General features: G+C 43.6%; 2 protein-coding genes across 2 annotated transcripts in view; one reads left to right on the forward strand and one right to left on the reverse strand.

Moving 5' to 3' along the window:
- HPX (hemopexin) overlaps positions 1-6,233 on the forward strand; it is a 26,455-nt gene extending 20,222 nt beyond the window's left edge. The window contains exons 9-10 of the mRNA XM_073612707.1: positions 3,809-3,962; positions 5,881-6,233. Coding sequence (XP_073468808.1) covers positions 3,809-3,962; positions 5,881-6,098 — 372 coding nt within the window. The 3' untranslated portion in view covers positions 6,099-6,233. The remainder of the gene's footprint in view (positions 1-3,808; positions 3,963-5,880) is intronic.
- LOC141126744 (uncharacterized) overlaps positions 5,914-12,081 on the reverse strand; it is a 25,601-nt gene continuing 19,433 nt past the window's right edge. Inside the window, exon 2 of the mRNA XM_073612708.1 lies at positions 5,914-8,326. Within this exon, the coding sequence (XP_073468809.1) occupies positions 7,176-8,303 (1,128 nt within the window). The 5' untranslated portion in view covers positions 8,304-8,326 and the 3' untranslated portion in view covers positions 5,914-7,175. The remainder of the gene's footprint in view (positions 8,327-12,081) is intronic.

Genomic DNA, 12,081 nt, shown 5'->3' on the forward strand with positions numbered 1-12,081 from the left:
TCCAAGGTTGTCCTGTTGTCAGGATCCTCCCAGGCCAGCACCTGAGCCCAGGCCAGAGGCAGAGGGGCCACGACAGTCCACTCAGCACTCATTTTCATCTTTAACCAAACTCCCTCGCTGGCTTGACATATTCATATTTAAGGGCTCCAGTGGCGGCCCGTCCATAGGGGGCGCCAGGGCGCCGCCCCCCCCCCCCCCCCCCTCCTGTAGTCAAAAAAAAAAAAAAATTAAAAAAAAAAAAAATTTTTTTTAAACGGCCCCTTTAAGAACAAAACAAAACAAAAAAAAAAAAAAGTCCTTTAACAAAGTGCACTGTGGCGCCGGACGCCAGTGCACTATGGGAAGCGCCATGTCAATGCAATCACGAGATTGCAGACGTGGCGCTTCATTTGCGGGCTTTTAACCCACCTTGTGGCGCAAACGAAAACGCCGATTAGCTTCCGCCCGTAGAATCAGTGTGATTCTATGGGCGGGAGCATTGCTTTTCAAATCTTGAGGTCACTTCCGGCTTTCGTGAAACAGACGAGAGCCGGAAGTGACGTCGGCAGCTCCGTTCTTCGGCTGAGTGGAGCTGCAGGAGGAAGGTAAGAGCCATATGAGGGATGGGTTGCTGTCTGGCAAGGAGGGTGAGCTCCAGCACAGCACAGCACAGCACAGCTGCATCTGTATCTGTCCCTCTCTTCCCCATCCCCCCCCCCACTCCTGTCTCACTAACACACGAGTCGACTGAAGACACCTATACACAGACAGGGGGGGAGGGGGAGGAGAATGGACACATACACAGGACGTGAGGGGCAAGTTATCAAAGAAAGATAATCATAGTGATTTGGGGGGCTGGGAGAGGATGCTTTATGTGCTAGGGGCCACTTTGGGAGCAGAGAGGATTTGTGCTAGAAGGGGGGTTGAATATAAAATTAGACCCCCCCCAGCACAAATCCTCTCTGCTCCCAAAGTGGCCCCTAGCACATAAAGCATCCTCTCCCAGCCCCCCAAATCACTGTGACTATCTTTCTTTGATAACTTGCCCCCCTTCCCCCTTGTTCAAAGAGATGCTGGCTGCTATTAAGGAGACAATCATGGTTTCTGGGATCAGTGGACACAGTGGCTGCGTTTTTGATGACACAGTGGATGCATTTTTTATGACACAGTGGATGCGTTTTTTATGACACAGTGGATGCGTTTTTGATGACACAGTGGCTGCGTTTTTGATGACACAGTGGCTGCGTTTTTGATGACACAGTGAATGCGTTTTTGATGACACAGTGGATGTGTTTTGATGACACAGTGGATGTGTTTTGATGACACAGTGGATGCGTTTTTGATGACACAGTGAATGCGTTTTTGATGACACAGTGGCTGCGTTTTTGATGACACAGTGGCTGCGTTTTTGATGACACAGTGGCTGCGTTTTTGATGACACAGTGGATGCATTTTTTATGACACAGTGGATGCGTTTTTGATGACACAGTGAATGCGTTTTTGATGACACAGTGAATGCGTTTTTAATGACACAGTGGATGTGTTTTGATGACACAGTGGATGTGTTTTGATGACACAGTGGATGCGTTTTTGATGACACAGTGGATGCATTTTTGATGACACAGTGGCTGCGTTTTGATGACACAGTGGATGCGTTTTTGATGACACAGTGGATGCGTTTTTGATGACACAGTGGCTGCGTTTTGATGACACAGTGGCTGCGTTTTGATGACACAGTGGATGCGTTTTTGATGACACAGTGGATGCGTTTTTGATGACACAGTGGCTGCGTTTTTGATGACAAAGTGGCTGTATTTTGATGGCAGTGGCTGCGATTGATAACACAGTGGCTGCATTTTGATGACAGTGGCTGCGATTGATGTTTTTTTTTTCAGAATTTTTCAGTTTGTTTGCGCCCCCAAAAAAATTTGGAGCACCAGCCGCCACTGAAGGGCTCACTTAGTCCTCTGCCAGGCCCACTGCCTGGGGATCGACTAAGCTCCCCTACATATGCAAAACAACACTCATAGACTCCACCCTTCAGCTTCCGGAATGTTCTCCAACTTTCCAAAACCAGGGGGAGGCACCAGAGAGCGGCTTGCAAGAGTCATCCAGCCCTGAACTATAATAACCCTGACCCAGATTAAGACTCACAGGTTTTAAACATGAGTAAGAATGTACATTTTACTGCATTCACACTAGTAGCAATCTAGAGGGTGCTGCATGCATGTTTTGATTATAGAAGGACTGGACTCAGAAGTATTTGCCCCATGAGCCAATACTAAAGTTGGGCTGATAGCCCTGAGTGAGGATATTTTTCAAGTTAAACATTGATCAGAGTGGGACCCGTTGATTAGCCATTGACACACGTTGGGCAATATATAACTACAGGTACCTGTTCCCTATTGAAATCTGCGATCATAGCATATTGATGTGCAACTTTTCCAGCACCATCTTACTTTGCGGCTCTAAGATGTCACATGACCTGTTATGAGAGATACAGGACAGCTGATGCTCTGAGGTGTGAAGGTGCACCACTACAAACCATGGCCTTAAAGTGGAGGGCCACCCTGAAAAAAAAATTGCACCAAAAATCCTAAAAAAATAAAAAAAAAACATTTGAAAAAAAAAATGTAAACTTACCTGAACCCTTGTTGCTAGGCAGTCTTCCTAATCTGCCTCTTCCTATTCCGCGGCGTGTTCTGTTCCTCGGTGAGCAGCCCCGTTGCCTTCTGGGAACTGTGTGTGTTCCCAGAAAACCATGGGGCCATCCACAGAGCGCCGCGCCACTCGCGCGTGCGCAGTAGGAAACTGGCAGTTAAGCCGCAAGGCTCCGTGCCGGGACCTGAGAGCCGAGGGACGGGTGGGCCTCGGGCGGCCGACATCGCGGGCACCCAGGACAGGTAAGTCTACTTATTTAAAGTCAGCAGCTACAGTGTTTGTAGCTGCTGACTTTGAAAAAATTTTTTCGCTGGCCGGAATCCCGCTTTAAGAAACACCTTCCTTCACTATGCCCATCAATCAATGAGTCACCATGTCAACCTTTGCTCGGTAGATGTTCTTCAACGCACAGAAATCTGTCCCTACCTAGATAGAGCCAGTTGGCCGTGTTTGCCCCCCCAGGCCAAAGGTTCCCAGTCCTCCCCTGATTTGGATCACTTATAGTGAAGACAATTCTCCATTCATCCTTTTGTCAGTCTCATCCTTTTCCATCTATCCAGTTTGTCAGAATGTTGCCTTTTCCCTTGGTCCTTCTCACCTGCCTTTGTTGGATTCCTTCATTCACCCCATTGACTCTTCCTCCCCTTCCTCTTTGGGCTCCTTCATTCACCTTATGGACTCCTCTCATTATCCTTTGTTGGAATCCTTCATTCTCCTCATGGATACCACCTTACTTCCCCATGTTGGACTTCATTCACTCCATGGACTCCTCCTCACCTTTCCATGTTGAACTTTTTCATTCACCCCATGGACTCATTCTCACCTCCTGATTTTGAACTCCTTCATTCCTCTCATGGACTCTTCCTCACCTCCCTTTGTTGGACTCCTTCATTTACCCCATGGACTCCCCCTCACCTCCCTTTGTTGGACTCCTTCATTCACCCTAACATCGCTCTAACATTGACTATTTTATATGAGCTAGCTAAAAATGTTCAAGCTTTTAAAAGGCATTTGTTTCCTTATCAGTTATAATACCCATCTAAAAAAAACAATAATGTGTTTTGAATTTGTAAGCTTGCATAACCTCAACTGCAAACATTCAGCCTTCTATATGTCTAAAGCTTTGATCTGTCATGTGAATTCCTATCTTCATCTTCCCTCCCCCCAGGGGTCACAAGTGAACATCTACTCAACTGATCAGATCTACATCCCAGTTGCTGGATATCCAAAGTCCATCCAGGAGGAGTGGGAGGTCCCAGGGATCACAGCAGTGGATGCCGCCTTCACCTGCCCCCATTCCAGTGACTTATATCTCATTAGAGGTAAGTGTCTCATTGCAAACACTGGGCAGAGAGGTGCTCTATGTGTACACAGGTGGCATTGTCTTTACATGCTTCCTGCAAAATATCTCAGTAAACTAAGAGACATTTATCAGTTATTTATTTTATGTACATTAGATTGTTCATTCTCTATTGCTAATTTGCCCGTACTGAACATTAAACATCATTCCCCAGCAGTAACGTGGATATTTGAAATCCTAGCATACTGTAGGTAGATGTGGGAAGGGCAGCACCTGGGGCAAATCACAATAAGCCTCATTCATCTAAAGCCTCGTACACGCGATCGGATTTTCCCCAGACAAACGTCAGACTTTTGTCCGAAGGGTGTTGGCCAGGAACTTGTCTTGCATACAAACGACACACAATTGCCAGTCAACAAACATGAACGTAGTGACATACTATATGGCTTTTCAGGTCTTTAGCACCACCCTTTGGGCACCTTCTGCTAATGTTGTGTTTGGTGAGCATTGATTCCGGGCATGCGTGTTTGTACTTTGGACTTGTGTACACACGATCGAAAAATCTGACAACAGACCGTTGTCCGCGGAAAATTTATAAGCCTGCCATCCAACATTTGTCCGCGGAAAATTCAACAACAGTTGTCCGATGGAGCGTACAAACGGTCGGATTTTAGGCCAACAGTCTGTCAACACACAATTCCCCTCGGAAAATCCGATCATGTGTACGAGGCTTATGTGTCTGAAATAAGAAACAAAAAGTTTAAAGAAGCAGAGCATACTAATAGGTGCAGAATAAAATAGCAGCTCTAGAAGAAGCAATGCCACCTCTTCTGAAATTAAAACCTCTACTTCCCAATTGCCCTAATCATTAATATGGACACCACCAGAGTGTCTCTACCAGGCCTGTAAGTAAGATTCTGGTCATGCGTGTCTGGATATGTTTGTAAGATCCTGCCATGTGCCAGCCTTGTTGGACTTTCACTGTTTAATTGTGCCTACAGAGCCGCTAGTCTGAGCATCTGTGTCACTCATTTACCTGTATAGGTGACTGGGTTGAGCGCGATGGACTGTTTTGTTTGTGAGCAATCCATTAAGAATCTAATCACTGATAGGGACTGGTAGTGTTCTACTAAGGATCTAGTAATTGATTGGAACTGGTAGCAATCCAGTAAAGATATACGGTAATCATTGACAGGGACTCTTGGTGATCCAGTAAGGATGTAATCGTTGATGGGGACTTGCAGTGATTCTGTAAGGATTTTTGATGGTTATTTATTTGTAGTTATCCAGTAAGGGTCTATTCACTGATGGGAACTTATAGTTATCTAGTAAGGATTCAATACTCATGGTGACCTGTGTCATTGGTGAGGATCTAATTATTGATGGGGACTTGTAAAGATTCAGTACAGATCTAATAATTGATGAGGGCTTATAGTTATCCAGTAAGGGTCTAATCATTGATGGGGACCTATTGTGATCTACCAATGATCTGGTAATTGATGGGAACTGGTAGCGATCCAGTAAGGATCTCATTATTGATGGGAACTGGTAGTGATCCAGTAAGGATCTAATCATTGATGGGGACTGGTAGTGATCCAGTAGGGATCTAATCATCAATGGGGATTGGTAGTGATCCAGTAAAGATCTAAAAATTGATGGGGACTGATATCCATCTAGTAAGGATCTAATCATTGATGAGGACTGGTAGTGATTCAGTAAGCATCTAGTCATTGATAGGGACTGGTAGTGATGCAGTATGAATCTAAATATTAATAGGAACTGGTAGTGATTCAGTAGGGATCTAATCATTGATGGGGGACTGGTAACGATCCAGTAAGGACCTAATCATTGATGGGGACTGGTAGTGCTTCAGTGAGGCTCTGGTCATTCATGGTGATGGGACAGGCTTGGTGTGGGAGCTCACCTTCTCTCTTCTGCAGGCAACAGAATGTTCCTGGTGGACCTGAACACTCGGAAGCAGTCTGGAGCAGCCAAAACAATCATTCACTCGGAGGTGGACAGTGCAATGTGTAATGCTCATGGACTGTACATCTTCCATGGTCCTTCCTATTACCACTACAAGGATGTGGAGGAGCTACTGGCTGCCACAGAGGCCCCTGCCGCCGGGAACATCGCCTCCTACTTTTTGGACTGCTAGAGGAGAACAAGGAGCCCACATCACCCGTCACAGATCTACACACAGAACATATGGAGTTGTTATCTGATTATTTAACTGCAATAACCAGACATCCAACAGTAGTTTTATTACTAATAAAATTAAAAAAAAAATAAAGTATTGTCTATAGTGTTTATTTATTGGCAAGAGCCTTTACTTCTAATTGCAAGAAAAAAATGTATAATAATAATGATGTAAAAAACACTAACACACTCTAGAACCACTGTCTGCTTGTTACCTGAAGTCTGCTGCAGACTGAAGGGGGCATTTCTGATGGTGGGTGGTCCTCATCATAACATATGCACCACTCTCTGCATCATTACACCATTGCAGAGGACTGAGGACATCTTGTGGTGAGAAGGAATTAGTGTGAAGAAGAACAGCATTGCAGTGGAGGTGAATAATACAGCCAGAGGTGGGGGAACTATTTAAAAAAATTGCCCAGAGTTAGGATTTAGGCACTAAACCTAATTTCTACGTTGATCCCTGTGTTAATCTCTCTTCCTGAGGGTTTCAGCTAGGAATTTTTTGTCTTCTTCCCCATAATCAGTGAGCATTGACTGTTTCCCTGTTATAACAGTTCCTGTAATAACAAAGATTTAGCTCATGCAGTAGTCTGCCATAATGCAATAAAATGCCATGAAAAGATTTTTACGCTAATTTTATTGGATTGTTACACACATGCACGATACATAGTAGATACACAGCTTTGTGTTGTTTCCATTTTATGACATCTCAGACAGTCACGTGACATATATGGTACATGAAGACTGGTTATCCAGGACACTCTAGAAACCAGGAGAAAATAAGACTGTACTAATTCATCATATGCAGATACTGGCCATAGTAATAGTAGTAATAAACCAACTCTCCCTTTTGGAGCTCTCTATACTTCCCCAACCACAGCTGTGATGATAATATAAGTCTCATTCTTCCTGCTGTACTCTTTTGTAGAGTTAAAAGATAAGATTTGAGGGCACTTACACCTCACCCTCACTTTTTCCGAACCCCCACTTCCAACCAAAACTGAAACTTTCGGACGGCTTTACTATACATCACTCAGCCAAAGATACAAACAGTGCCAGTTGCCATGCGGTGCTTATACTCATAGAGGACATAGGAGGCTTGGGGGAAATTTCCTGCCATATCTAGTTTCCCTGGCACTGTATGAATGGTGACTCCACTGCCCAGACCGGTCTTCAGTTTCTTCAGCATGCGCTCAGCCAGGTACTGTTTGGCATAGCTGGGATCAGCCTCAATGTTGGCATAGATATCAGGTGGTGGGTTTGGGAGTTTCCACTCCAGTTCCCCAATGAGCTTATTGATCTTCCCCTTGTCTAGAGAGACAGGGCTCTCGCTGTAGCTCAGGACCACCTGTGTGCCACATTCCCCACTTACTGAGATGTAGTTCCCATGGACCAGGACCCCAACTGCCTTATCGGTTTGTGGGTGGGAGACCATTACTGCCCAGCGCAGCCAATCATAATTCTTCTCCATCAGTTTGTGTATGGCAGAGGCTTTTTCATCATCCGGCAAGGCCTCATTTAGTGGTAGGTACTTTTCCACGTCTTCCTGGGCTTGGGACTTGAAGTAGGAGGCACAGTCTCTGGAAGTGTCTTCCATTCTTTTATAAAGAGCGGCCATTTTGTCTGTCCATCTGCCCATCATGACCTGGGTATCTCGCCCGGTCAGAGAACCATTAACAAAAAGGCACAAGAGACCTGTAGCTAGGACAAAGTTGACCTGCTGGCAGAAGGCAATCATCTGCCAGCGACGTGGGTGGTTGTCTCGTATCACCTGCTGCAGGAGGGTCACCTGGTCTGCCAGCACGGAGATGCCCAGCAGGCGGTTATAGAGGGCGTTGAGCTGGCGGTCAATCTTGTAATCAGTTACGTATTGCAGGAAGACCTCCTTCTCTTTGTCTTTGTACAGTTTGCCTGCCCGGATCACAGTAGCCAGCTGCTGGTACACCACCGTGATGCTATCTTCACATTTGGTGACATCTGAGTCTCTCATTAACCCCTTGCCTGCAGCCAGCTGCCGGTCGATGGACTCAAGGGTCTTCTTGACAAACTCTATTTCATCGGCAGTAGCGGTCTCATTGATCTGAGCAATGAGTCCCAGGACCACCGAGTTCACTGACTGGAGGAAGCCCACTGACTCCCATGCCTTCGCAAAGACCGCCATCAGAGAAGCACAGTGTGTGAAATCTGTATGGGAAGAAGACAAAGAGTATAATCAAATACTAATTCAGCAATGTCTAAGGCCATTCAGGGCACCTTCACATCTGTTTTTGAGCTTTGAGGTGTGTTGCATTAATGCATCCAATTCATTCTGAATGAGCTGTCAACACACTTCAATGTTTGAAAAGCTGCCCCTATGTGCACTATAACACATAACATGCATTACCATCTAATTTATATTTTCGTTGGGTTGAAATTTTTAAATATTTGCCCCATGTAGGGGCCCTGCGTTAAACTGGGGTGTCCCTAACTAAATTTAATTGATTGGTTCTGCCTGCTGTTGTTAAGTGTTCTCCAGTACATAGAGTGAGAAGTTATAATCTATTGGGTTATGAATATTTATTCTGCCTTGACCAATCACTGGGGGAGGAAGAGGAACTGTGTAGAAGGTTCCTCCAATCCTCGTCTCCCAGGCTTTGGCTGGTGGTGGAGAAAGCAAGAGTCAGAAAAAAAATTGTTTTATTACCTACCAGTCTTGACCTAACCAATCCAAGCTGGCCTGCGGCAGAGGCCTAAAGAGTCTGAAACTGATCTGTGGTAGAGGCCTAAGAAACAGGAATGTAGCCACCTTTCTGTGCTTATGGAATTTAAGTTGACTTATGGCAGAGGCCTAAGAATCTAAATCTGACCTGTAGCAGAAGTCAAGACAACCTACAGAATCTAAGCTGGCCTGTGGTAGAGGACTAAGAAACTGGAATGTAACCACCCATCTGGGCCTACAGAATCTAAACTAAGATGTGGCGGAGGCCTAAAGAACCTAAAGCTGACCTGTTGTAGAGGCCTAAGTAACTTAAATGTAGCCACCCATCTGGGCCTATAGAATCTAAGCTGAGCTGAGGGAGGCTCCCGCTCTTCTCTTCATCTTCTTCTCTTCATCTTCTTTTCGGCCGATCCGCATCCATGATGGCATGGAGGGAGGCTCCCGCTGTGTGACGCTTCTCCTCTTCTGACGGTTCTTAAATAACGGGGGGTGGGGCCACCTGGTGACCCCGCCCTTTCTAATCTATGTGGTAAAGGCATAAGAAACCATCTAACAGAAACAGAATCTAAGTTGACCTGTTGGAGAGGCCTAAAGAACCTAAAGCTGACCCATGGTAGAGGCTTAAGAAACAAAGTTAACCTATTGCAGAGTCCTAAAGAAGCTAAAGCTGACCTGTCTCAAAGGTCAGTGAAACCTACAGAATCTAAGCTCCTCTGTGACAGAGGTCTAAGAACCTGGAAGATAATTCCTGTCTGGGCATTAAGAATTCTTGGACAGTTCTTCTGTGTGGAGGAATTTTTGCTGCTTTTGTGGGGTATCTGCTCTAAGACAATTAAGCCAATAAAATGGCAAAAAAAGTAGAATGTACTGAAGTCTACCTGTCTGTCGCTGTTGATGGGTTGGTGTGTTGTTGGGTGCAGCTTTAAGACCAGCATTTGGAATACCAGCTGCTGATGTAGCGGTGAGTGCGGCACCCATGTGTTACCATAATGCATAAGAGTGAGGCCAATCTTAAAGCCTAACTCAAGCAGTGATAAAATAATGGAAATTGCTCCATGCCCCACATCCCATGGCTGCTGGTCCTGTATTTTATGTGATGAAGTAGGAGTGCACACCCACATTTTAATGCTGGAGAGAAGCAACTGGACCATCGGCCTATGTGAGACTGCAGAATAAAATAAGTAGTGTATTCTTTATTAGCTGGGAGTAGGGGTACAGTTTAAATTATTTTATCACTGCCCTGAATTAGGCTTTAAAATAAAAAAAAGTAGGCAGCACAACATGTCTGCTGTTATCTTACATAGAACTCCCTCCTACTGTAAATGTGCCCCTCTGCAACTAGTTTCACTTTGGTACCAGGGACCAAATTTCACTAACATCAGGATTAATTCCCATAAGTACCATGACCCTATCCCATGAAAGTGCCCTTGCTGGTCTCAGAGGCAGTCTTATATAAATATAAAAAAATCTAAACAATATAGGGCAATCAATTCAAAGCGAAATAATGAATTTCTAGAACCTTTTGTGACCTGATCACCAATCATTTATCTCCCGTAACCTTACACCTAAACCTTAACTGAAATAGCTTACTCTGATTTCATTGCACACTGTGAACTTCTCATAGTGTGCATTGGAAGCTGCAGCAAGTGAGATAGAACCTACATCTTTTTCTGGCTGAAGAAGGCAAAATTGTATAATATTAGGCTACTTTCTTTCCAGGTTGGATGCTCTTCATTCAAAAGTATAGCATGAATCAGGAAAATACGACATTGTGGCCACTAGATGGAGCTGACAATCGACAAAGGAAATAAATACTTTTTTATGATTATCAGCTCCATCTAGTGGCCATAATGCGGTATTGAGTGACTCTATTCAGTAAGAATTACTAACATTTCATCCGCAGAGAAAGAGTAAATAACATTTCAGTTGGAAAAAAAAAAAAAACCTAATAACATTCGATTTCACACAGAAGAAATGCACATGCAGTTTCACGGAACAAGTAGCTGTGCACATTTTTTAAATAAATATTTCTATTTAATTTTAAACTCAGTAATCTCTTGTAGCGATCTTCATAATAGACTGCTAGTAGAACTAGAAACCACAATGCTGGGTATGAAATACAGCTAAAAAATGTGGAACAGTAAACAAACAAAAAAAAAAATCACGTCAAACAACTGATTTCAGGTTAATGTTACAGCAACCTCTCTAAAGCTGGCTAAACTTTATACAATTTTCAAAATTTGAAGATGTATTTGGGATTTTTAAGGTGAAAAATTATAACAAAATCATTTATAAAAAGTAGAAATTTATTAGAACATTAAAAACAGACATAGAAAATGTAAGCATTGATATTACAGTACTAATACAGTACTCATATTCTCATAATACTCATAATACAGTACACATTTGAGATGAAATCAGTCAGCATATGTATTAGTACTGTAATATCAATGCTTACATTTTCTATGTCTGTTTTTAGGGATGAGCCGAACACCCCCCCCGGTTTGGTTTGCGGCAGAACATGCAAACAGGCAAAAAATTTGTGCAAACACGTGAACACCGTTAAAGTCTATGGGACTCGAACGTGAAAAATCTAGTTATTGTCATAAAAAGTGTTTGGGGACCCGGGTCCTGCCCCAGGGGACATGGATCAATGCAAAAAAAAGTTTTAAAAATGGCCATTTTTTCAGGAGCAGTGATTTTAATAATGCTTAAAGTGAAACAATAAAAGTGAAATATTCCTTTAAATATTGTGCCTGGGGGGTGACTATAGTATGCCTGAAAAGTGGCGCATGTTTCCCATGCTTAGAACAGTCCCTGCACAAAATTAAATTTTTTTGTTTACAAACGTTTTTATTGTAGGAAAATATAACATCTGGGTGTACAGGCAAAGTGGTGACAAAAATTATGGTGGCCATAAAGCCCATCTCAGTTAAATGGCATATCACACATAGTGCAAATAACAATTCTCATAAAAATACAAAATAAGCCCATAAAAACAGAAGTAACAAAACAAAAAAGGAAATGAAAAGACAATCAAATAAAAGAAAAAGGGAGCTTACAGTTGTGACAAATGTGCACTTCTAGTAAATTGAATATGTCATCAAACAACAAGGGTGTTATTTTCAGTAATACTAATAGCATAAATGCTATTGAGCACTTGAGGCATCGCACAAATAGGTTCTATCAAGTAGGAGTATAATCTGGTTTAATGGGAGTCCGCAGCGGGCACCGAGGGATC

This window comes from Aquarana catesbeiana, linkage group LG02 (assembly GCF_042186555.1).
Source record: "Aquarana catesbeiana isolate 2022-GZ linkage group LG02, ASM4218655v1, whole genome shotgun sequence".
Taxonomy (NCBI): Eukaryota; Metazoa; Chordata; class Amphibia; order Anura; family Ranidae; genus Aquarana; species Aquarana catesbeiana.